The following is a 27518-nucleotide window of genomic DNA, read 5'->3' on the forward strand; positions in this document are numbered from 1 at the left end:
TCTGGGCTGCAAACACATATTGCCAGCTCATGCCCAGCTTCACTAACACCCCCAAGTCCTCCTCAGGGCTGTTATCAATCATTCCACGCCCAGCCTGTCTTTGTAGCTGGAATTGCCCCAAGCCAGGAGCAGGACCTTGCAATTGGCCTTGTAAACTCCATGGCATTTTCACAGGCCTACTTTTCAAGTCTGTCAAGTCCTTTTAGATGGCGGGGGCTCCAGGCATTCCCTTGACACAGGATATTTCATAGTATCATCAGTGATCTGTGAGAGAGTTAAGGACAGATATTTTTAAAATATTTCCAAATACATTCTATTCAAGTACTTCATTCTACATATAAGAAAAATTACTATCTAGTAATTTTTCTATCTCCTTCAGTCCTTCTATCAATGTCACTCTCAGGGTGAATCAAATGCATACACTTTCATCACTTTGAATACTTAACACATGCACTTTTGTCCATCCTTAGGTCACCAAACAGCTCTTGGCACCCAGACAGGCTAGAAGTGAAATGATTGCATACCACTCCAGAATAGGCAGAAATCAATGTGTTTGACATCAGTGACTGAAATGTCTCAGGCAGACTTCTGTGAGCTTTGAGTCAGACATTTTTTGAAGTAGAAATTAAAAGATTGCATAGTGCATGGATGAAGGAAATGGTTTAAAATCAATGAAGTTTTAAAAATAAAGGTAAAGGTCACTCAGACTAAATATTTTCTTCCCTTTTATCAGAAGTCAAATATTGCTAAGAAAAAATTCAAACTTGCTTGCTGAAGAAAGCCCACAATGTGCTGTGCTGTACATACAATATTCAAGGATACACCTTCTTTTTATCTGAGCTAAGGCATTAAGTAAACAGAAAGCAGTAAACTCAGCCAGAGTTACACAAAGCTATATCCAGCAGGAAGCTCCAGAGGCAGAAAATTTTGTAAAGGTACTTATTTTTTTTATCTATTTCTTTTAGAAGAGTAGTACGATTCTTTTTTTCTTTTTTTTTTCCATATTCTAGGTGTTTTGTTAGTAAATTAAAACTTTTGTGTTTCCTGTTTGTGTTTTAAAAGACACTGAATTCTGAAGTTTGGTTTAGTGATGTCAAGGGCAATTGGCTTTTCAACTGATCTCTTCAGATGCAGAAATAATTTTGCAGTTGTTAACACTTTCATCTGGTTTGTTAGTTTTTTTGTTATGTTGCCTTAATTGCAGGGGGAAAAAAAGAGTGCAAAATTTAAGCCAGATATACAGGATAAATTCCTATTATCTGGGAAATACTATGTATAACTATCCATGTAAAGGAGATACACAAATCACATTAAAAAACTAAATGTATTTTAGATAATAGATTTAATGTAGTAGTTTAAAGAAGAAATGTTGATATTGTTTATAAACTGATTTGAACATCATGGATTATTACATTCTGCATTTTCTGTATTTTTGTTCTGTCTGCTTTGATCACAAACCAGAATACAATCTTATCTAATTTCTTCAGTTTCTTTATTGATATCTGAAACTCTTGACCTCAAAACCCTAGAAAAGCATCTTAATGCAAGAAAATTTTGCCCTTTCAAATTTCTGAATTTTTATCTATCAATGTGATGTATGAACCTATTTTTTTTACTAGTGCAAGGACTCTTATTTATTAAAGCATACAGAAAATACAAAAGTGCTCATGAGTTTTTTTACCGTAATTTTATTTTTGAGATTATTTTCAGAATACTCTTTGTTTTTGGATTCTTTCATGCCAAAACCTGAAGCTGCTTGGTAAATCTTTCCACAATAAAAATCCTAAAACTTCTAAGCACTTTTACCTGTAGGATGAGTTCTACTACTTGATTTTGGAAGCAGTAAATTGCTTTTTTTTTAGCTCCTGTAGCATTTGAATGGGGGTTGCAAATTGACAATACAAATTATTACAAATCCAAATTATTGTTTTTACAAATACAATCATTAACAGCTTCCTCTATTTCTTGTATTCCACACTCTGCTTAAATATTTTTTTAAATTTTTGCCTTTTGAAAGGTACAAATAGTTCTAAATTTGAAGCAAGGAAAACTGAAATGAAGGATCACCTTGTGGGTTTTTTTCACTTTGGGCTTCACTTATACTAAGAGTGCTTCACTAGTTAGAAATTCTTGTGAACAGTATTAGCAGATTTTCTGAGCAAGCATATAAATGTGTAACAGGGACATGCTTTATACATTTAGTTATTCCTGTGTGGACAAAGCAAGAGATAGCTCTAACAGTGCTACTGAATTGTGACTGTACAAAGTGCTCCCACCATCTTCCTCCTTCTTCCCTGTAGACATTCCTCATTCTGCCCTCCCAATGTGAGTGAGCTCTGGCTCACAGCTGGGCACAGGCAGGGTTAGCCACATATTTACTACCCATACTATGGTTACACAACATGAGACCAGGTCCTGTTTCTTAAATAATGATTAAAGGGGTCATTAAAACACATGTTTTATTTGTATTACTATATTCAGGCTGAAGTAGGATCTAAGGGGGAAGACGCAAAGAGTCAATAATTAAAAAAGCTATTATCTTTCCAGACAGTTTCATTGTAAGGCTTCATGCAGAACTTCTTTACCAAGGCTGCTTTAGTTATCCAAAATCCAGATTAGTTATCTGAAGTCAGTCTGGGTTTTTATAATTTAGTATGAAAACTTTGATAAATGTAGTTTTTGTAGAGAGGTAAGATGGGGTGTCTAAATTATGCAACAAGATGAACCACAGACTTAAAGAACAGGAGACTGGAAAAGACCTCAAGATTTCATCTTGTGCGTTCTGGAGGTCCAAAAGAGAATCAACAGGAATGAAAATGAAAAAGGATCTAACTGTCTTTATTGTTAATAAGGTTTTCTTAATATTTAACATAACCTTCAGTGCCATAGTTTGAACCCATCACTTTATCCACTACAGATAAAAAAAATATATAATCCCTCTTTAGAGGGGATTAGTTACCTCCCTAGACGTAATTTATGTAGATGACAGTTTTCATGTGTTTAGTTGTCCTTCTGTTCTTTAAACTGAGTAACCCAAATTCTTTCAATCTCTCCTTCTTGTGGCTTTTCTTTTTTCCTAAGACAACTGACCATTTTCTTGCTTTTCCCTGGACTTTTTCCAGTTGGTCTGCCTTCTATTGCAACAGTTTTGCTTGAACAGGACACAGTGCTACTGGTTGCTGTGGTAGACAGAAATATAATAGGAAGTATTCCTTAATATATCAACCAAATATACAATCAAAGCAGTTTCTCTTCCTAACATGCAGTTTGCATTCTTGATATTATGAAACACTACTTATTTGTGAATAACTTGTGACTGACCGGTACCCCTCTAATCCCTTTTTTTGGTAGAATAGCTGCCACATTTTTATGAGCTGTTATTCCCCCTTAGAACCTGACACTTGTAAACACAAGTGCATTGCAATATGTTTTCTCCTACAAATAATTTATTTGTCAAAAGCGTCCTGAGTTTAGTGTATCATTCCATGAGTTTGCTGTTCACATGGGTTACTGTTATCAGTGAGTTGGAAAGATTGTTCCTTTATCCAAATCATTAATTACCGGCACCATTACTCAGTCCAGAATGGACCCAGATGGGATCTTACTGATTATGTTTTTTGAATTTGATAGTGAATGATTAAAAATTAATCTTAGTCTGTGTTTTTAGTGCTGGGTTTTGGTTTTTTTTAGCTTGGTTTTGTTTTCCTTGTTTGTTCCCTATGCTCAGGTAGTTTTTCACTCTTCCAGAAATAGTTTCACTTTAGTATACTTTTGAAAATGTTATGAGTCAATGCTATAAAGTCAGAAACATTATTAAAATTAAAACATATTATGTGACATACTCCTTCTCTATTTGTAAAACTTCTTGCCATCTTACAGAAATTAATAGCCAACATGACAAAAAGTACAAAGCAATGTAGCTCAACTATCTCCAACCTTTTATGAATAATCTATATTTTCATTTTTTCTAGTATTTTTTCAGAAATGATCTCTTCTTCATTTTCTGACTTTATAAAGATAAGCATTGTGTTCAGCACCTCACACATTTCTCACACAACTTCTGAGAGTTTTCAGAAAAAGCTAACAGATCTGACTTTGCTTCTCTCTGTTGCTGAGGTATCTTAATGTGCACATCCTCGGGCTCAGGTGCCAATGTGTATAGCACTCATTTCACCTCTGGCAGCCTATGAAGGAACATTCGTATCTCTGCAGGGGTGTAGGTTCCTATATCAGTGCAGGGACACTTCTTGCATCAACAGCAACTCCTGGGGACATCCTGTAGTGGTATACTTGAGGATGATATGAACTGCAGTACATTGAAATTATTTTTTGGTCCTGTTCTTTTTCCTATTTTAGATAGAATCTCTCTTACTGAGTTTAGTTATTAGTCAGGTAATTACAGTTCACCCTTTTATGAAGAATGATGGAAAATGTACATCAGCCTTCTGCAAGTGAACTGTCACTAAGTTTTTTCTTTCCCTTCCAGATTTGTTTTCTTGCTTTCTCTTACATCCATTGCTTTTTGCACTTAAATTTGTGCTTTATCCTTTATGACTCTGTTTCAGCATCTAGTGCTATTTTTTCATGCTTGTCCTTAGGAGTTTGACCTGGTTTTCCACTTTCTGTACATTTCCTTCTTGTGTTTCAGGTCACTGAAGACCATGCTGCTTAGCCAAGTAGCCAAGTTGATCTCTGACTATACTTCCTATCCTCCTACTGTGTAGGATTGTTTGTGTTTGTACCCTAAATGTAATTTCTTTAAGGAGGTGCCAACTCCACTGAATTCCTTCTGCTTTAGCCATGTTTCCCACGAGAACTTACCTTCCAGTTCCCAGAGTTTATTGGAGTCTTCTTGTATAGGGTTCATTTGGTTTGAATTGACCTTGCCTCTTGTTCTCCATCTAAAAATAATGCATATTATCACAACACAATTACTCTCAACCAAATTACCTTTGCCCTCATATTTCTGACCATCCCCTTTCTTGGTTGCTTAGCAGGCAGCCTCTTGGCAGGCTGCTCTCGGAGCACTTGGCAGGCTCTAACAGCTGCTGTAGACCCTGCACGGGGAGTAGTTAAATGCTACTCCTTATACCTAGAGACAGGCACCGTGCTTTGTAATGTGCAACTAGAGATGCTCACCTAAACATCCTCAGGGAAACACTGTCTACTTCTAACAGAGACAACTACTATGTGTATAGAGTGTTTCAGATGCCCTCCTGTGTGGATACAGAAGCACTTTGCCCAGCCTTAAAGATCAGGTAAGGAAAACACAAAACCTTTCCCCTAATTCCTTTCCATCCCTAGGCATAAAATTAAAATTACATGTCTCTCTGGACTGATCTTTCTTTGTCCAAATCTTTGTTGTTTTTTTAACATCACTCAGAGACATGGGAAATCTACACTGAAGCTGTCTGATCGGTGAGTAAAATTGGATTGTTAGTGGCTTTTCATGTCACAATGATTTTGTAAGTGTAGGCAAATCTCTGTGAAGAGATACTTCTTTTTCAGAGTTGAGTTTTTTATTTGTTTATATATATATATATATATTATATTTTATATTTAGTATTTATACTATATATAATATATATTTTTATTGATCATATATATTTAGAAATTGACATAAAATATTTAAAGGCATAAACTGAGACATTATTTAGCTTTTGAAATCACACTGTGATGAAATGAATCTACAGAGGATTTTTTTGGCAGTTTATTATTCATTCCTATGGTTTTCCTCAGTTAAGAAGTTGATGTTACAGGAATTTTGGTGCCTAAAATTAAATGACATAATTAAATGGCTTTCATTCACTTTCTGACTTTATTAAGGGTGGTGTGCTTCTTGACTCTTCTAATTTCAATGCAGTTTGCTTCTACATAGGATTTTGTCAAATTTCAAGCATTTCAGCAGAAGTTTTTCAGGCTAGATATCTATCTCAGGATATGTTTTTAAACCCTTTGAGCAAAAATAGTTTATTGACTTTTATGTAGGGAATCTGTGCTCTTTTTTCTTCTCTTAAATTATTCCAGTGACCTTTCCTCTAAGAAGTTCAGGTAAATTGCAGATTTTGAAATAAGCATTTGAAAAATTAAGTTAAGAGGTCCCTCTTGTACACTCTCAGTGGAACCTCTTCTGCACAGGAGAGTAAACCATCAATTTTAAACAACAAGGAGAGCATGAGCAAGACTTCTAGGGAGAAATTGTTGGGGATTGCTTGCAAAATAGATTCAAGGAACAAAATCAGCAGGAAAATGTGCCTTGATGACTAGTGTGAAAATTGATGTGGGAGGGAAAGAAAAGGAATATGTGTCAGTTTAGTTTGGGAGATACTAAAATAACCATAGAAGCTGAAGTGTAGAGCCTGGAACTAGCTGAGTACAGAACTGAGAGTGAGAAGCAGTAGGGCTGCGTGGGAATCTTGGAAGTAGAAGGAGAGACAGTTCTGAAGAGATGGGCTCAGAAATGTGGTTATTGGAGGGGGGGCTATGAGGCTGACTGAGAGAGAAAGGGAGGAGTCTGGCAGGGGAAGCCAGTGAAGAGCTAGCTTGTGCATGAGGAAGGCTGAACAGCAGAATCAGGGTGAGATCTGATGAGTGTTTGGGAAGCTGGAGAACAGGATTTGCTGGGTGAGCTGCCTGGGGACGATATGAGGAAGGCTTTTGGAGGTGAGAATTTTCTGGAGATTGGGTTAAAGTTTTGCCTGAAGAGTAGAAGCAGGGACTGGGAAAGATAGGGGTCACACCTGGGATGGGGGCTAAGGGAAAAGCTCTGATGCCCATGCAAATATGTGTTGAGCAGGAGTGTTGGAGTGCTGCTGCAAAGTGGAATGGAAAGAAGTGAGGGTACCAGGACAGGAAGGAAGACTCTAGGCAGGCCATGCTAATGGTGGGAGCAGGGGACGCAGGGACAAGCTATGATGCTATGGACCATTTTGCTTCAGTGCCAGGAATGATATCCCACATGGCCAAGTCTCACAGTTTTGTTGCTGCCAGCAGATAAGACTGATGAGTTTGGGACTTGTCGCTGTTGCTGCTGGGTTTGTTCAGAAGATAGCAATCTGCTGCCACTGTTGATTACTCCATTAGAGTGAATATTATAAGACTGGCCGAGGGAGCTGATTCACCACTAACAATGATTTTTGTGCATGTTGTTATGATACTTCATGAATACATTTTTAAAGTAGCTTTTCAACACCTGGGATTTAAAGAAACAAAATACTCTACACAATTTGATATGTTTGGTTCACAGAGTGAACATGTTTCTGAGACACTTAAGGGCTGCCTAGTAGGATCCCCACTATCTGTGGCAGACAAAGGAAGGTGTGCAGTGAACCAGGCAAGAGTTTTTAGGAGGAGAGTTTGTGTTCTTTGTCTGTTATGATAATCCCATGTGGTGTGGGGCACCCACCTTTTCAGAGACTCATAGACTGTCCATTCTCAATTTTCTGGATACTTGAGCAGACTCTGGAAATCAGAGTTGCAGATTTTTCAAGCATTTGTATCTGCAACTGAATCCACAAGAATATTTTGAACTTAGGGTGTACTGTAACGTCATATGCTCTGAAATGTCAAGTCTTTAGTTTCAAGACTGTTCTGCCAAAAGCCAGCAGACACTCCATTTTATGCTATGATTTAACTTATCACTTTCATCCGACTGTCTCCAAACTTCTTAATTTTTGATACTGCATGTGTCATAGTATGCTATAAAAACATGTTTCATAGAAACAGATTTTTAACATAACATTTCTGCTGAACAGCTTGCTCTGCAACACAGACGAGAGCAGAAGGGAAAGAAAGAATAGGCCTAGATTCATGTAGGAAGAAAGAAAAAGGTATACACACAGTTTGTCAGTAACTGTCAGGGTGTTTCAGGCAAAGAGGTTATTTCTGTCAAAGAGCAGAAGCCAAATCACTGGTGTTAGGACTTGTACATGATTCCTGTAAAGGAGTCTTCAAAGAAGTATAAGAAAAAAAAAGAGTGGGGGCAAATTAGAGTAGAGATATGGTTTCAGACAAAATTAGTTTTGGATTCTAAAAATAGGGCTCAAAAACTAGACTAGAATGACAGGAGAAGCTGGAGGAGATAGGAGCAAAAAGGAAAAGCATTTAAGCAGAAACGCTTTGTATTCACTGGAGTGTAACGAGGGAAAGAGAGGTCATAGCTGTCATCAATTACGGTTAAGGGATATTACGGGTGGGGACACAAGGGTATAACAAAGTGAACAGCAAACAGGAGTTTGCCTGGGGGCAGTGTGCTGAGTAACTGGGACTTTTACAAACAGTTTTGACTGTGCTATTTGGTGTGCAATGGCAGGAAAAAATGAACCAAGCTTGCACAGGGATTTGAAAAGCAGGAGGGGACAAAAGAGGATCTAGATCTGTGGCAAGGTGGGTAGACCTGAATGGCAAGGAAAACATTGCTATTACTGACATTGACTGAGAAGAGGAACACGGGAGGGGACAGTAAGACATATCCAAAGGCAGAGAGTTAGTTATACACATGACAAAGCAGAGGGATTTTGTGAGGCCCACGTCTCACAGACAAGCTTGGGAGGAGATCATTCATTGCCACCCTGGCAGGGTGCATTGTTTTAAACTTTCTTCCATACTTCCTCTTTTCTCTTTTTTCCTTCTTTCCAGGTTCTTTAGTCTTATCTAGATTCCCTAAAAGAAAGTGGTGAAGTTTGTTCTCCTGTGATTGGTTTTGCAGTGATTTAATGGCAGCTGACAAGTGCATGGAATTTTGAATTAAGTGTTTAGATAAAAAGGCCCCACAGCCCATTACCAGATGCCAGGCACCAGAAGCAGTAACAGGGCACTGCCCAGTCCCCTGGGGCTGTCCCTACTGCCCACTGCCCAGGACTCCATGACAGCCTCCTGAGGCCACCAGTCCCTGTCCCAGCGATGTTCCTGCAGAGCTGGTCTCCAGCTTCCCAGGTTCCAGCCCAGCTGGGCCCACCCACCAGCTGGGTCTCCTCACTGAACCTATCTCTTCTTAGAAAATCAGAAGTTTGCAGCCTTTCTGGCTGTGGTTCCAGGAAGGAAAAGAGATACAGGTTTGATCACATCTAAGGGCCAGGTTCCAGTGCCAGAATGACTGCAGTGCGTATAGTCTCATTCCTTTTTAAATGCCTGTGATGTGAGTTCATTGGATAATTAGCATACTGCTTTCTGTACTAATTTCTTTGAATTTGTTCTTCTTCATCTTCACTGAATCATACTTTGTGTCTTTTTCAACACTTTCCTTTTCCACAACATTGTTAGAACAGGCTACAGAACCTTTCTATTTCCCTTGGCCCCAGCTCTGCCACTTTTCCTTGGGTTTCTGCTTCCTGCCTCTCTCTGGCAGCTTTTCTTTCAGACCTGCTGCAGCCTTTCCCCATGTACTCTTTCTTGTCTCTTCACTTTGGTCCTTTTCATCCCCAAACTGGCTCTTCCTTTTGCTTGCTCTTTTGTGGACTGGTTGGAAACAGTTTTAGCACACTGGCATCATAACTGGTGTTTGCATCCCTGAAAGAGAAAACCTTTAAGAGTGATTTTAGGTGAAAAATGTAATGGCTCTGTATGTGCTTCATAAACTTCATCCAAAAGCAGGGGCAGCAGAGGAGAAAGCAAGAACTGCTTCTTTGTTATCCAGGGCTAATGGTAACAGGGGCTGTTGGATCAGAATGTAAAGCTGAGCTTTTAATACTGCATGTGAAATGATAGATAACAAAAAACTTTGGAAGGCAAGACAAGGAAAGGACATAGAATTAAGTAGAGAAGGGAAAGCTAAAAGGCAGGAGTAAGAAGTGATGTAATAATAAGCAGATTAATGATGGCAGCAAGGAAGGTATCACTTGCTACACACTTGCTACAAGGAAGCTACTACACTTGCTGAGACCAGAAAGAAGTCTGGTGCAGTAAAGGAGGGCTGAGGTGACCACAGAACAAGAATTTTAGATTGTGCCTGTAATGGAAATTGTTGCTTTGTACCCAGGTCTGATATGAGGAAAGAAAACTGTAACTCACAGAGTAAGTTATAAGAGAAGGTATGTATTTATTCAGCGCTGAGGTACATGAGGGATAGCTCCTCCAAAGGCATGCACACCCTGGAGACTTGCTCCTCTCTTTTTATTCTCTATAAACTAGGGTTACACAATACACCTAATACATATTCATTTCCCTAACCCCGCCTGTCCCTGCTTCATATTAAAATTAGCTCCATGCCTCCTTGCCTGCTCCTTGTTGGTCACTCTGATGGTCGTCTGGGGGTCTTTGGGATGAAATCAGCGATTTTCTTCTCAGTTGAACTTTCCACCTTGCCTCCTTGTGCATTCTCTTTTTAGTCCTTTGACCATCTTTTGGACTTTGATACCATTTCTCCCAGCTTAGGGGTCCAAAAAATCCCCTTATCTTGTGGTGCCTTTGTGTTTGCATCTTGTTTTTGATTCTAGATCTTATCTAGAATCTAGATCTAGATCTTGTAGTCTTGCTCTCTTTCTGCTTTTGTGGGAGCAGTAAGTATTTCATATGGTTTTGGCAGCCCTCTTCTTTTAGTCAAAGCATTTCTTTATGCTTGATTCCTAATTATTAATTTCTCTGTTTCACATCAGTGCTGTGAAGTGTGTTGTTCTGTAGGACACCATTGGGGACTGGGTTTCTTACTTTTTCACTTACAGAATTTTTTCCCATAAGTTGCTAGCAAACTAACTACTGGATTCTTATGGCTACTTAAGAAAAACAAAAGAAGTGGCCAAACTCGGGGGAGAGGGGAGGGGATACCTGGAGATTTGGCAGGCAAAAGATGGGACTGGGGAACTACTAGGCCTCTCACTCTGGGTTTGGGAGTGAGGACAGGCAGGCTGTTCCTTACTGTGAGGAGGATTCACTGTCACCGATGGAGTCCAGCGCTGTACTGCCTCATCCTTTCTGTGGGTGAGCCTTTTGCTCGTAAGAGCAGCCACTGAACTGGGATCTTATTAACACCTACCTCACTAAACAAGGAACCTATCCCCGTCTGCTCGGGTGCCTGGGATCTTGGGCTCACATCTCTCTGCCCTGCTGGGAGCCGGGCCGCTGCTGTCCCGTCCCTGTTGTTCCTTCGGCACTGCTCCGGGCTCTCTCTGCACTGGAGCCCTGCACCCCCTGCCCGCCCAGACATCCCAGGTTCCAGCCACACCTCTGGACCTTCTGATACACCTTGCTACCACCCCGGGATTTTTGCTCATTCTTGCTAGCTGAGCTTGCTGTTTCCTTAAGTCCTGCTGGGCCACGAGGACCGGCTGTGCCATGGGGGGGTTGTGAAGCAAAGCCTCTCTGCCAACCCTTCTGGTCTGGGCCGAGCCGCCATCACCTCGTGTGGCCCCGGCCCGTACCACAGCGCCCCCTGCCGGAGCGGGGGAATCCCCGCCCTGCCCCGCCCGGCGGGAGCAGCAGCGCCCCCTGCCGGCCGTGCCCGGAGCGGCAGCGAGGGGAGAGCACCTGTGGCCAGGAGCCGTCACGGGGTCCGGTCTTCTGCTTGGTGACAGTGCCGCCAGAGCTGTTGTTTGTTTGCTTTATTGTACATACTAGTAAAGAACTGTTACTCCTATTCCCATATCTCTGCCTGAGAGCCCCTTAATTTCAAAATTGTAGTAATCCAGAGGGAGGGGATTTACATTTTCCATTCCAAGGGAGGACCCTGCCTTCCCTAGAAGACACCTGTGTTTCAAACCAAGACAGACACCCTTGTCAGCCTTTTCCTCAGTAGCTCCCAGCCTAGCCCATATGTTGTCACCTCACTGAGCTCCTAGCCATTCTCACCTAACACCATTGAACCCTTATGGCAAATGAGATGATGTCAAATGCTGTCTCTTATTGGCAACATGACCTGATCAGACACTTTTTCTAGCTCATGGCTGTCTGTAACTTGCATGGGTTTCCTAACCCACTACTGATTTTCCACCTCATGGACAGGCCAGCCTGGCTGCTAAGGCTCCACTTTCTGGGGTCTTTCTCCCTCCTGTCCACCTATCACAAACTATACAGAAGCAAGGGTGCTGCAGATTTGGTTGAACCAGGGTCTTGCTCTTGCAATTCATTCTGATAGAACAGCACATGCAGAACTGCATCCAGAGCTTGGTTTTTCTGTCCAGGCTGTTCTTGGGGACTTTCTACCTGTCATCTCCTCATCACCTTCTATGTACCCATACACATATCAGTAAGTATGTATTTTCAGTTGTCTTTTTGAAGGGATTAACAGGGCTTAAGTACAGAATGGGGTTCAGCAACTGAGAATGTTATCTGTTTTCAAAGATTATTCCCTACCTTCCACTAAGCTGCCGTACTGTACTTCCTTTTACTTCTGGCTTCAAATGTATCAGGAACACAAATAAGTATTGTTGTAATTTCATTTTTTTAGTCTGAAAAGTTCCACTTATCAAGTGGGTGCAGAGGATCACCCCACATGCTCAGCTCTGACCAAGGTCTGTCTGTGAAAAACTATCTCGAGACATATCTTTGTAAGCTTATTATCAAAAGACTTTAAATCATTATCAGTCTACTTTGTTAGTTTACTTGGAGCAAATAATATGCCAGTGTAACTGATATTAATGGGTTTTGGAACTATTTGTGTGTGTGTATATATATATGTACACATGTGTTTGTACATGTGTTTCTGTACTTGGGTTAATAGGCGCCACACCTATTAAAAGACTTAACATTGTTCAATGTTTCCAGCTGTAGTACTTCTTATTGTTTATGGAAGTATAAAATAATTCTTAAGGTTTTTTTTTAATATATATTTCTTTAAATACTGAAGATTTTTCAATTGCAATGGCTCACAAGTTCCAGGAGAAGGATTAGGGAATACTATATTGTGAATCATTGTTTCAGCAGTTCAAGTATCCAACAGTGTACAAGTCATACCTATGCAAGGCAACGCAACCTATTCCTTTGGTGCCCGTTGTAGAAATAAATCTGCATGGCAAGAGGAAGAACTCCAGTCTGAGTGTGATGTGTTAGGTCATGTATTTGTGTGACTATCATTAAAACATCTTTGACTGGGTATTTCCTAATTGAATGAGTACTAAACATTTTCTATCAGACCTTGTTTTGGTTGGGGGAAAGGAATTCATAAACCCAAAGCTGGTGATTGGATAAGTGTGAGTGGTTGTGGTGTAGCTACACGTGCTCAGGTAGAGTACAGACAGCTATCAGACATACAGGAAGGTTGCAGAAGGTCTAATATCACAAAATGTAAAGCAAGCATGAGACAAATTAATCAAGAAAACACAACAGAAAAAATGTCCAGTAAGTCCAACATATGGCAGTTTTGTGTCACTCCTGGAAAAGTACAGTACAGAGATAGAGAGCCTTTCTGGGTCAGATAGTCCTGCTTGCCATGTGGGGGATGTGCAAGTAGGTTGCCAGCAACCTCCATAACCAGTGTACCATGTAGAAAAGGGAGATGTTGAAAGTAACTAAAAGCAGACAATTGTCAGAAATTCCTTGAAGTAAACAGAAGGATGGGAAGAACATTTTATGGTCAGTAAACTTGACAACAAAGATATGAACAATATGATAAATTTTTTTGTGTTTGTTACTTTCAGTGTGTTTATCAGGAAGAAAAGAATCTTTAAAATGGAATTGTAGAAGACCATGGTAGAATTATCAGTAGTGCAAAGAAGGCTTGAATTGAGTAAATATTTTTAATATAACCGAGGGCTTCAGGTCTTTTAGCCATTTTGCATGCACATGAGATGATTGGCATTGCTTTCTCCTGTAGTCTATTCCCCATTTGTTACCACTCTTGGCTTGAGCAATTGTTCTGGTTGTTTTCATGAAGAAACTTTGGATTATGTTATAGGAAATAGATGTCACCAGACTGATTAATTTTTTTTTGCTTAGCTTTGGTTGATTAAGGCAATAGCACTGATATAGTGGATTTAGAATTGTATAAAGAATTTGACTTGACATGACATGTTAGCATGTTTTGGCTAAGAAGCTAAAAAGACATCAAATCAGCTGGACACACACTGAAGATATTAAACACTAATTAACTTGTCAGGCTCCAAAAAAAAGCAAGTATTAACTCATTACATCTAAAATAGTAAACACAATTACAAGTATATGGAAAAGCCATAATAAATATAAGTAAAAGTTCATCTGAATTACTGACACTGACACTACTTACAAAGGTGCTTTTCATTTTGGATTTTTTCCCTCCTTTTTAATTTCCTGGTAACTTGTCCCTCTTTAACAAAATGGCTCTCAGAATTTTCTTTCTTCCTCTTCCTCAGGTTTTCCTTAGGTGATTTTCATCACTGGAAACTTTGCATTACACAGAACTCTGTACTGGGGTCTCACATCTGAGAACATCTTCCGAACAAGGCTTTGGACTTCACCCTAAGGTAGCTTCGTGTCATGTTGACCTCATTTGTTGAGGGCAGTATTGACTCTTACTGCCAGTCTGCTGAAGTTTTCTAAGGAGTCCAGAAGTATTTCCCCTGTCATCTTGGAGCTTGTTCTATCCCTCCTTATGGTCTGACTGTTCTCCTGTATTTAATTAAAGATTCTTTTTCTTCCACAAATATGCATAAGTCTTAGAAGAGGAGGCGTCTCCTGTGTTTAACTAGCTCCTAAACAGCTTCTTTCCCCCAAGGAAGCAAGGCCTTCTATTTCCCTGTGACTCATTGATATGTCTCCACATGTAATATGTCTTATAGCAGACCTTATATTCTCTAGTGTAGAGGTAAATATGCATGATACAAGTATCTAAATAGGGTAAAACTCATCTAGTTAATTTTCTGATTCCTGAGACAGGTATGATAACATTACTTCTCTGAAGTGACAGCATTTAAAGTGAATGAAGCCCAATACCTTTCTCCTAAGCATACTCTAACAAGGAGTCCTTGTACAGAATTATTTAGTGTTATATTGATTTTAATTGCTACATAGTGTGAAGTTGTGTTTTCAAACTTCTGAAAAAGAATAAAAAGGGAACACTCAATTTTGGCCCTCATGAGATCAATGAACAGCCTGACTGACTTTAGATGGCCTTGAAAACAGCGTCGGATGCATTAGGACTCAAGACTCAGACCATGAAATGAGAATTGATGTACAGTGAAGAAAAGGCAGACCTTCCCATAACCTTTCTTGTAGCCTTTACAACGATCTTATACAACCAAGAAAATGAAGAAGTGTAGGCTAAATACCATTGTGTCTAAGAATACTGCATTAATTTGAATAAGTATTGTAACATTTTATTGTAAATACAAGTAAATTTTTAACACAGAGATAGTGAACAGTGTCCCTCTCTATTCCCCAGGTCTTACCTACACTAAGAGAGATTTAATTGTCAGTAATGCTGTTAATTCTATGAGTCTGCAGATATTCTGGTAAAAGTATGTGATATCAAAATCACATATCAGCCTGAAAGGAGGAAATGAGGAAACCTTGTGTACAAGTACAGTTTCAGCAATGTAACTGATGCTGCATCTACTGCTGTCTCAGAACACACCAGAAACCAGTTTCTGTTATGGCAGTTGGGGTTTATGTATATCCACACAATGGGTGGTACACAGACAATGCCCAAAGTAGTCCTACTGTATCTTATAAAAACAGAAAAAAAAAAGAAAATTGAAAAAAAAAAATAAATTACAGCCTCAAGGAATCCAGGCAATGATATGTTATTTTATTATGTTTATTGCCAACAGGTTAGGGTGAAAATTTGAGAAGTGGGAAATGAAAACAGTGCTGTTTGACTCTTGATTGTACAGATTTAATGAGACAGAAAGAGAATGTCCTGTTTGCCAGTACTTATTGTTTTGCAACTTCCAATAAAAGTATGCTGATGAAGAGCTCTCTCCTGGGAGAAACAGAGTAAGATTGCACAGAGGATTTAGATTTGTCTCTCTCCATGAGGTGCCAGGAGACAATGAGTGAGCACAAGAGAGAAAATACGTTGTGTTGGACTGCCTTCTTTCCTTTTCTTTGGGAACACAGAACAGCTCCTTTTCTGTTGTTTCCTCTACTGCTTCTATATGTTTCCTGTCGTTCTGAACCATTTGGGGGCTCTTCTGCTGCAGTAGCAATGGCAGCAAACATATATACCCTGCAGTGTCTTTGGAGATGGAGATTAGGAGAATTCAAGTTAGTGGTGTGGATTCTCTGCAGAAATAGGGAAGAGTTTCTCCTGCAGTGGTTCATTTGTCCAAAGTGGAAAGCTTCAGGGTAATAAATGGGAAGAAATTAATCCTGAATGCGTCATGGTCTTTGTGGATACACCTGTTACAAGTTATAGAGATCTTTGTGTTCCGAGATTCTAATGGTTATAAAAAAAATACAACTTTGTAAACCCTAAATGAAGCTGTTGTTCCCCAGCAGCTTTAAAAGACAAGGAAGCAGTTCACTGTTCTGAGAAAAAGAAGAATTTTGGACTACTTCTAAGTGGACATATTTATCTATTTGGTTTAACAATATAATTGTGGTGAGTCTTTTCCATAAGATAATTTTTACTTATTAGCAAAGCCTATTTTTATAGGGCTTGAAATGTCTTTCTGCTGTCCTAAATTCTGTAGGAGATTTACATGTTATCTTTGTTATATCAGTCATACAAAATCTAACCTGAATTATCTTTCCTTGTTGACAGAGAGACAGATTTCTACTTTAGAGACGACGTAATTTTCCTTCCTGTGAGAATAACATGAACCAGAGGGTGTTAGCTTTCCTTCTCCCTAATTTTTTATTTGGGCTATTTCTTCTTGGCTTTTTCAGTAAGAGACAAAAGAACCTAACAGGTGAGTAAAGAAATTACCAGCAAGATTTAATGTTTTATGGCAAGAGAGACACCTTCTCCAAATGTGTTAGAAAGTAACTATGGAGCCCAAGATACAAACAATACTGTGAAAATATCCAAGGCCTTGTCACTGTGGTAGTTATCTCAGCAATATATGAGAAGAGGGCACTATAAAAACATGATGTTGGAACATCAAACTTGCTTAGACTAATACTGATAATATATTGAAAGTTTTCATTTTAATAAATGTTTCACTAGGGAGGGAAGTTTGTTGTATGTTTGCCATAGTCTGGTTACAGTAAAAAAAATTGATTTTAGCATCTAGATTTTGTATGCAGGTAATAGATTGAGCACTATGATTGTCACAGATAAAGAGATTTATACAAGCCTATTTCACTGAAACGGTTTAAATTTCTTCCTTGGTTGCAGATACTTTTCCCAAAAATTGGCTGGCAATTCAAAACAGTCGGAAAACCACACTGGCCTCTGTCTGCCTGAAGAATAACCTTAATAAACCAGGAAGAAAATTGGATTCTCATGTTGCATACCAGCTCTTTGTGGAGCACAAGCATAAATTCATCTACTGTGAGGTGCCCAAGGTAGGCTGCTCCAACTGGAAGAGAACTATTTTTCTTCTTCAATCAGACTTGAATACAGAAGCTTCTGAAATTGAGCATGTCGACATCCACCATACCACACTGATCAAAAGGCTCTTGTCTTACCCTCCTGCCTTACAAAAGGAATTTCTAAGCAATTACACCAAAGTGATGTTCACCAGACATCCCTTGGAAAGGCTGGTTTCAGCTTACAGAGACAAACTCCTGCACTCTGAACCATTCTACAGTACCACTGTCGCTAATGAGATTAGGGCGATGTTCAGGAAAAATACAAATTCTTCTGAAAAAGTGAGTTTCCAGGAGTTTGTCAACTTCATTTTAGCAAAACCACCACATAGGCTTGACATTCACTGGAAACCAATGTTTCTGCTCTGCGATCCTTGCAACATTCACTATGATATTCTGGGTAAGTATGAAACTCTTGGATTGGACTCTGATCATGTTCTGAAGGCCATTGATGCACCAGAGAGCCTGCAATACCCCAGCTTGAAGAGATACAGCTCAGAGAAACGAACTGATGGTGATATAACCTTGGAGTACCTCAGACAATTGACCTCAAAACAAATTGAGAAGATAAAAAAATTGTATGAAATGGATTTTTTTTTGTTCAACTATACTACGAAATATGAGGATAATTTTTCCCTGAACAACTAAATGTAGGTTAAACAAAAAACAGTCTCCTTTGTACCAAACAGGCTGAACTTGTCCTCACAGGTGTTTGATAGGCAGGCTGGTGACTGCTGCTGAGATTATCCTGGAGTTTGTAGATATGGTTTATCATCCTAAGCACTCTTCTAGAAGTCCCTGCCATGACCTCTTGTATCATGCAGACCTTCACCTATTAAAATTTTCTTCCTGATGATCTTTAACAGCTTCCATTTGTTTCATGAAAACTGTTCATAAGTGACAGATATTGGTCCATTGGTGAGAGACATGGGAAGGACGAAGAACGCTGTTTTTCACACTGAATATTTCAGGACACTATTTTATGTCATTTTTTTTAATGAGAAAAAGACATAAGAAATAATAAATAATCTGCTTGAGAGTTAACCACTCTGTCTGAAAGAGCCTTGATCATGAGTACTGTAGGAAAAGAGCAAATAACTTCAGATGCTTGAAGCTACATTACACAGAACCTAATGCCAGAATATCTTCCTCTCTAGCAGTGCTCTCATCACAGCCCATCAGCCTTATCCCTCAAGCAGCACAGCTGTCAGCAATTCAGACAAAGTTTCCATTATAGCTCTTAAAAATCTTCTGATGAGCAGATATGGTATTCATGGTGACTTTACAAACCCTTCTCACCACTTTTGTAAGCATTATGGTCTGATTTTAGCAGAAGGTCTGAAAAATGCATTGGATTTTTTTTAAGAAAAGTAGTTAGAGGTACTTTCTAAACTGTACAACTGGGGTGGTGCATGATCTAAAATCTCTGTGGAAAAGTGACTCTTATTTATTCTCCCAAAGCACTTAACATGCAGTCAATGGACAGGTCAGTCAGCATAGTGGGGACAATGTTTGGGCTTTCCCAATTGTACTGTTGGAATCCACAAGCCCTTGGACTTACCTGAGCATGGCACTTGGAAGGAGCTGGGTAACCTTAGAGAATATATTTGTTCTACCTGTTGCTTTCTCACCTTATAGGAGAATGAGTGCAAATAAATTGTGGAGTTATGGTGAGAGGAACAGTGAAACATGGGAGAAACAACTCAAACCATTACCCCCCTCTTTACTGGTTTTAGATCACTGAAGGGTCTATAACTGCTATTATATTAAGCATGAGATTTTTCCCCTTTAAAATGAAATCTTTTGTCTAGTCACATTCAAATATTAATTGGTGACCACGTTAATTGTAACAAGTTTTAGCAATTAATTGTGACTATTGGCACTGTCTAGGAGATGTCAGTCTCTCAGCAGCTAAATTGAAAATCCCTCAAATGCACTTAATCTGGAAATGTAGAAAGGCTGGTAGGCTAGTTTTGGACCCAAAGTGTGCTCTCAGCTTCTCATCACACAGAAAAAGATACATAAATAAGTTAATCACAGAGCAGCCACCAATCTGTACAGCCTTTGCTGCCAGCAGCATGACCAAGGGAGGGGGAAAAGAAGACTGTGAAATATGGACACAATGGGGTTTAAGTGATGAGAGTTTGGAGGAGCCCTCCCAGTGCAGGAAGTGGGTTGCAGGAATTACCTGCTCCAGTGGGAAGGTGCAGTGGTATACAACATCAGTTGGAGAGAGTGATCAGGCCACAGTGACAGCAGAAGGCCCAGAAAGAAGTGCTCTCTATCCCCCTTGGCAGCAGATTGTACACAAGCCAGGACTAGCATTCAGTACATCTGGCAGGTCTTGCTGGCTGACTGTTTCATAAATGGGGCAGCTTTGGCACAAGGAGAGATCCAAAGTGAGAAGACCAAGCAAGAGCAGTAAAACTATTTTGGAAAAAAAAAAAAAAAACAAGAAAAAAAAAGGCTATGATTTTATGCAGAATGATTCATATTTCTGGATCTCACCCTCACCACCATCATATTTGGTGTTCCCATAATCCTACTAGCCCCCAATACTGGATTGTTCATGCCACCCTGGCAACTCTGTAGTTAATGCAGGTTTTTCTTTTCCTTTACTTGTTAGTTTTCTTTAGTCAGAGGAAGCTGGAAATTATTCCCATCAAAGTTAAGTTTATGCAGAAGGATGCAGTCTCTTTTTCCTGAATCAGAGCTACATGCTTCTCCTACATTCTTTGACAGATCATGCAGAGGTAGAGGGGAATAATATTTGCTTCATAACTCTCTTCTTCATGAGAGATCCCTCCAGAGCTGTATCTGAAGCTGTAAGTATATCTAAAAATACATACTGTATTTTGTACTTTGGCACCCTCATCCAGCCTAGGAAAGTTTTGAAGAAACGATACTGACAGAGTTTGATAGGTGTCTTTGCTATCAGCATGCAGTGTTAACATCCCCCTCCAGTTTCTTGCTGTTAGATGTGAGTGGCTTTCTATTCTTATTTCCTCTTTCACAGAGTTTCGCATATTGTTCCTACAGTGGTGGCAGAAAACTGGTGGCTAATTCATTCATCACAAGCACTAGTCAGTAGCAGAAGGATATCTGTTAAAGCAGAAAAATCTCTGTAACTATTCACAGCAGACTTTGAGTTTTGCCATTTGCCTATAGGGAACTGTATGTAGCACATTGCCTCAGATCACTGGCTGCTGTAATGCTGTTTGTCTGGTGTGGGTCTGAACAAAAAAAAAAGCGGCAGAGGACGTGTGGGCATGTCTGCCTATGTAACAACAGGTTTGGGACACAGCATCAAATAAGAACGGCATAAATTTTGTATTACCATCAGTAATAAATTGAGAATAATGGGTTGGAAAAGAGAATAATCTGTTGGAAAACAGAAAAAAATAATTTTTGATATTGTTATATAATGGAGGCTCTGGATATTGTCTTAAACAGCCTGCAAGAACTGCAAGACACCTGTAAACTTTATGATGAAAATTAAAACACAAGTGTCTCTTTATGGCCTGGAAGAGAGGCTTCCTGTACTGTCTCTTGCCTACAAGTGCAATGTCCAGAACAAGGCTCTAAGCAAAGCTGGGGTCCCTCCTGAGTTCTGCTCAGAGAATAACCCACAGTGGAACTTCTTTCCTTTGGATGCTAACCCTTGATGATGCTCCTGAGTGGAAAATGTATTCTTACAGATGGGAGCAAGGGTGGAGGCAGTGTGGTGAGGCTCAGGCCCTGGGGAGGATTTGAATGGGGAGGGAGTGCCATAATTCATCTTCTGATTTATTTTTATATGCCAGCAATATGATCATTGAAATGTTAATTTGTGATTACCTTAATAAACTGTAGTGAGTTAACACATTAGTCTATTTGTCCATCCTCCTCAAGAGCATCTGTTCAGAAAACAAACCCACCTCAAAGTTGTTCTATCAAATTAAAACAAAGGCCACACACTATTAGACAACAACCAATACAAAGCTGCTTGCCTTTGTTTTGCTATATTAATATATGCCTGCCTCACAGAAATTTGAAAGAATTGAAACAATTATTAAATACTAATGCATATTTATTTCTCCAGTTTGGAGAAAAAATTCAAATAAGTGGAAAAAAAAGGAAGAGAAAGAAAAAACCTTGCAAAGTCAAGCTTGCATCTTTCCCACAAATCTACCTATCAGCAGTGAGAAAATAAGACACTTTTCCCACTCTCATGGAAATCCTCACACACACTTTCAAGATAGGTATCCACAAACCTGACGTCACACTTTCTTCATGGAATTATAACAGATCTAACAGATGATCAGTGTATGTCAGCAGTGGAGACCATGTCACCAGCTGCTCCTTGAAGAAGTTGTTTCTTCCACTTTAAAAACAATTATTCTGCCTGCAAGCAGTCCTAATTTTTCACAGAGTTTTGAACATGTGTTTTAACAGGTAAATTGTGATTAGTGGTTTCTTGCTCAGAGAACTTCAAAGAGCAGCACAACTGTGAGCAGAATAAAAAGTGTGAGCAATGAAACTTCAAGTGTTGATTGTTCCACAGGCATGTCTCAGACTAATGGGAAGAAGAGGAGGAAACACCGCCCATGCAAGCCATTGAACATCAGACAAACTGCAGTGCTCACTGCTCAGAGCCATGAGGTGATTGCATTCCTGTGTTTGGAGTGTTTACAAGTCAAAAGCTTTAAGCTTGATCATAACCAGGTTTTATTGTCTTTTCTGTCATAAAAATAGAAAAAGAAAAGAAAACAGGAAAAGAAAAAGGCACCAACACTCCATGATCCTGCCTTTAGCCTGACATGATTTCTCTCTGTCACAGCAGTTCTTACCTCTCTTCCTTCCTGTATTATAATTTAGGACATGTTTTAGTATAAAACAAAAAGTAATTGAATTTGGTGACATACATAAATCAATGTAAACCAAACAAAATTAAAACAGGCAGAGAATTTAGCTCATAGAAATGCCTGGAATTTCAGGAATTTCCTCTTGCAAGTCCTGAACGGGTGTCGAAGGTACACAGGGGGCAGTTACAATGCTGCTTCTAGTAAGAACTCTTTTTATAGGAAAAGCTCAAGTGATCATAAATCTCAGTCACTATACTGAGACTGAAATTCCAAATGAATCAGCAGAGCAAAAATGAGTGATGCATAACAGGATCAGGTCTGTGAAAAGGAAATGGCTCCACACTGTTTCAGCGTTACCCATCTGCACCTCACCTTTGCTCACCACTACAAGAACACTTCCTTTACATCTTCAGGACCATGATTATGGCTTTTTTTCGAGATGTACCAAAGCTTAGCAAGATGAAAGAGTTTTCTCAAAAAGTCTCATTCCATCCTGTGAAGCCATTGTTAACAAGGTTATGCAGCATCTGTGGAGTCCCACCAAAGGTGCAATAATCCAGCCACAAGTGGTGCTCAGAGCAGAACTTAGCTTGAGTACCCAAATCCAGATAGGCATACTCCAGTTTATATTTCTATTATGTAGCAGAACTAGGAAGAAAGCTTTTTATGTACAAATCTATGACTAATATTCCAACTCTTACCTCACTTGATTGCGTTGTCCTCCATTTTTTGCCCAGATCCCTTCTTCAGTATTCACCTGAATTGCGTGGATGGACTCCTGCTGAGTTCCCAGCTGGGGGCCTCCAAACAGGTGCTGCAGATGCTGATTTACTCAGGCACAGCTTGTTGCCAGGTGAATGTTGCTGGATGTATTGCAACTATTTTCAGAAGTCTTGTGCGAGATATTACCTACTACAAACTGAGATGTAAATATAAAGTGATAGATGTTTTGAGGGCATTCCACCCCACACTTAAAAATAAACTCATCTTCTATTCAGATAGGTTTAGTGCTTAAGGAAGAAAGCTCTTTTTGGTATTTACATCAGGTTTCAGAGGCCTCTGTTAATCATACATCAAAAGCGCCAGGAAAATCCTCTCTCACAAGGGGCCATCATTCTCAGCAGGGTTAAGTTTTTTCACCCTCAGAAATCAGTTAAGATTGGTTCTCAGCCTGCACAGTGAAAGAGCCTCTTAAGATTTTTAGCTTGTAATAAGCACGGGAAAGTATAGAGATGAATTTAAGAGAGAATGCACCTGACATCTGAACATTAAACAATTGACTTCAGATCCATCCTATCTCAGGAAGACAGCACATGTAAGAAACAAACCCAGGAAAAAAGCAATCAAATTAATATAAGCAGATTATTATCCTGAAGATAGCTTCTGGCTAGGAACTTTTACTCAGGACCCTGCCCACAATGTCAGCTGCTGCCTGCAACTGGCCAACAAAGCTCTTTGTCAAACAGCTTAGCAAGCAGATTTTCCAGGCTTTGCACACTGGTAATGTCTCATTTCTGTTCATCTGTGCTGCCCTCCTGTGAATTCTCTACTGATTCTAATTCTCAGCTCCAGGTGGTTTCCAGCTCTCCTGGAGCACCCAGTGCAAACCTGTGACTTTACATATGTCACATAGATTGAAAGTATGAACCCAGGTATGTCACATATTATTAGGTTCCCACTTGTACTGTCAATTCAGTGCTAGTTCAATGCCAACCCTTGTAGGAACAAGTCACTTACTGTGATTTAAAAACTGAACCATGATACTCCATGAAAAACATCCCAGACTTGAGACGTGTACTCTGATCAGACCTCTTGAACCTGGACTGTTCAAACTCTCCAGCCTCATGAGGCCAGACTTTTGGACGTTTAGGTTTGTTTCCCTGCTGGACAGCTAGGATCCTTGGAAACAAACATTGAAACACCCCAAGTCTTTGGAGCAAGTAACCAATTATCATCCGCGTCCATATGGGGCCATCTGGTGGCCAAAGGGGCTCGGCAAGGGAGGCTCGCCCGAGGAGAGGTCCTCGATGGGTGCTATGTTTCAATTACATATATGTATATATATATTTATTTTCCCCTGAAGTCTTTAATCTCAAAACTCTCATGCCTGTTCTTTCTCACTCTCTTCTACTCTCCCCTTCTCCCTCTGATTTTCTTCCTCTTTCCCTGGAACAAGAATTCAGCTTCATCTTGGCCACTAGTGGCTTTTTTTCCCAGTAGTTTTTTTTCAGGTTCACCACAAGCTTTTCTCCTTAACTTGCTGGGTGGTGAGGACTGACTGACCAGCTGCTGACGCAGGAAGTTTGGAAGTTACACTGTGCTGTTCCAGCAAGAACTTCTTGTTTCTATACTGCATTTAGCTTCTTCCATGAGGAAAGACTACCTTTGTTAAATTTTTTTCTGGCCAGTAATTGGGCAGCAAAATATGGAATTATGAATTTGATTTATAATTAATCTCCAACTGAACTTTATGGTTCAACTTTATATAAAATTATTCATGAAGACAGTTAGCATTCACTTAATTATATTTGGAAAGGGATTTTCTTTTGTGTGCTGTGATTTCCCTCTGCCATTGTTTCTGGAAGATGTTTATCCTTTCAGTCTCTCTGAATATCTCTTTATGAGTTTTATCTTTATTTGACAACCTGGAACACAGGTATGGTGTATGGTTACATATGAATATGTAACCTGTCATTAGAAATTTTCTGTGTAAAGTGCAACTCAATGCCTCCATTATTAATTTCAGCCAAAGTTCTGCTGAACATGATAAAAGCTGAAATAACATTATTTTCCAGGAATCCATATGCATGTGTATCAAAACGAAAATTTTTTCCTGACAATTACAGGAAACTGCCTATGAGGAAAATGCAATTCCTAGAATGAAAATGAAATCCAGCAAACAAACTGCAGTGTCCCTGTATCATCTCATCCCAGCCTTTTCATTTCTGAAGGTGTTTATGCCCTCAGAGGCAATTTCTCAAGCTCTTTGGCAAGAACTCTAATAACATTATAAGAGAAATAGGATTCATTATTACTCCAATTGATATACAGGAAAAAAAAACCCTACAAAAATATTAGTGTCCAGTTATTAAATATCATAACTAACTAATAACCACTCTTATCAGCTTTGTAAAGCAAAGCCCCAAAAATATTTCTTTGGGTTGATAACAACCCCATTAGGGAAACAGAGGTCTTCTCTTTGCTTTTCAAAGAGGATGTGTGTTTTTCTTTGCTTCCTGTTTAATCATCAGGCAGCCTAGCAAAATCATACTAACCTGAGGCAATGATGCATTGGATGCATGAATAAAATGCCTCTGACATTTTCTCTTCATTTGGCTGTATTTTTTTCCTTGATGTTAAATGCTATGTTAATATCTTTTTACGCCAGTAAAAGCATGGACTATTTTTCCCCTAGTATTTCTGTAAGGCTACTTTCTTTATCACTGTTGACAAATTGTGCAACTAGTCCCACCGGAAAAGACAAAACAGTGGGAAACACCTAGAGATCAGGAGGTTGGAGGTGTTATTGGTCAGAGAAATTAGAAGAATTTGCTGAAAGATTGGCTACCCCTGACTCATAATAATGCAGTTCCTTCCAAGGAAGAATGGTTGGTTTATTTGTCTTGTTTACAGTGTCTTTTTTTCTAGCAATCTGCTCTCTTGGAAAAAGAAACAGATGGAAACCCCATCTAATGATCTACAGTCCCAGTTTAGTTACTAAAGAGAACTCTGTGTGCTCTTAGCAATGGTGGAAGCAGCAGAGACAAAGACACCTGCTGGCCAGCTCCCCCCAGTTTATATACTGGGTATGATGTTCTATGGTGTGGTCAGAGCTGACCCTTTGGCCAGTTTGGGTCAGCTGGCCTGGCCGTGTTTCACCCCTGCCCAGCTGCTCCTGCACCTCCTCACTGGGAGAGCCTGGGAAACAGAAAATTCCTTGGCTTAGGGTAAGTTCTACTCAGCAACAGCCAAAACAGTGTGTTGTCAACATTATTCTCATACTAAATCCCAAACCCAGCACTGTACCAGTTACTAGGAAGAAAACTAACTCTATCCCAGCCCAATCCAGGACACTGTTTAAGACCCTTACCAGACATTTTTTAAAGGCATTACTAGTGGCAGTAGTGTTGGGGATTTCAAAATGACAAAACATGGGTTCCCTGTTTTGAAGACAGAACTACAAGCATAACGGAGTACAAACATTAGGTTTTGGGTTGGTTTTAGACTCTGCTGTGGTACCAATAGCCCTCCAGTGTCTGGCACTACCGCAGCGAGCTCTCGGCAGCCCGCACGGAGGTGTCGTGTGGCCGGCCCAGGACCCTGAGCTGTCCGCGGTGCTGAACGGGCCCGGGATCTGCCTCTCAGCCTTTATTTTTTAACCCTCTACAAACCATTTGGAGTCATTTGGCACAAGCACAAACCAGACGCTTAAAATAAAACAAAGCTGCTTGTTTGTTGCTTAGTAGTTACTCCCGTTTAGCGTTTTTTCTTAAATATACATTCATGTGGTGTCATTATTCTCACTAGGGTGTGTCTGTGACTTTTCAGGATGTGTTTGACTCTTAATGCAGCACTGTCAAATGAACTTGCAAGGCAAACTGTGTGGACAAAGAAATATTAGTGTACTAAACTTCTCTTCCTCCAGCATTGAGGCAGTCAATTATTCAATAAAAAGTTTTAAGAGTTTTCCAGAGATTTCCGTCTTGAAAAGGGAAATAAAAGCCTGTGACTGCTGAAATATAAATTTTTGGCCACATTTGTGTAGTAACACCATTAGAAAGACTGTTTCAATTCAGCTACTATGCCAGATTGTTGTAATAAATAATAGTAGTGATGTTTTTTGTAGAAAATATTATATTTAGCTTTAATCTTCATTACAATCTAGTTATTTCTGACTTTCAGTGTGTTTTCTTGGGTTTTTTGGGGTTTTTTCATAATCTACTGAGGTTTTTATAATTGTATTGGGTTTGTATATATGGGGCTACAGGAGGGGGCTTCTTTGAGAAGCTGCCAGAAGATTTCCCTGTGTCTGACAGAGACAACGCCACCCAGCTCCAAGACAGATCTTCTGTTGGCTGAGGCTGGGCCGGGCAGTGATGGTAGATGTGCTTCTGGGATAACACAATTGAGAAGGAATAAAATGTTACTGTGCAAAAGTACTTGAAGACACAGAAAAGAGAAGTGAGAATATGTGAGAGAAACAACTGCACAGACACCAAGGTCAGTGCAGAAGGAGGGATGGGAGGTGCTCCAGGAACTGAAGCTGAGATTTCCCTGCAGCCCATGGTGCAGACC

The 27518-nt window shown here is 39.7% G+C and overlaps 1 protein-coding gene across 10 annotated transcripts; it reads left to right on the forward strand.

Moving 5' to 3' along the window:
* Positions 1–854: 854 nt before the first annotated feature.
* Positions 855–21243, forward strand: LOC107206289 (carbohydrate sulfotransferase 9-like). 10 transcript variants are annotated; one of them, XM_015632012.3, is made up of 6 exons: positions 855–935; positions 5199–5258; positions 5384–5418; positions 14259–14369; positions 16610–16757; positions 17186–21243. In XM_015632012.3, exons 5-6 carry the CDS (start codon positions 16664–16666, stop codon positions 18025–18027), a joined length of 936 nt encoding a protein of 311 aa, XP_015487498.1. In that variant the 5' UTR covers positions 855–935; positions 5199–5258; positions 5384–5418; positions 14259–14369; positions 16610–16663; the 3' UTR covers positions 18028–21243. The 10 variants fall into 10 exon arrangements, with proteins under 10 accessions (XP_015487498.1, XP_015487506.1, XP_015487504.1 ...); XM_015632013.3 differs by having other exon boundaries at positions 860–935; positions 5178–5258; XM_015632020.3 differs by lacking the exon at positions 14259–14369.
* The last annotated feature ends 6275 nt before the right edge of the window (positions 21244–27518 follow it).

Source organism: Parus major, chromosome 5 (assembly GCF_001522545.3).
Source record: "Parus major isolate Abel chromosome 5, Parus_major1.1, whole genome shotgun sequence".
Taxonomy (NCBI): domain Eukaryota; kingdom Metazoa; phylum Chordata; class Aves; order Passeriformes; family Paridae; genus Parus; species Parus major.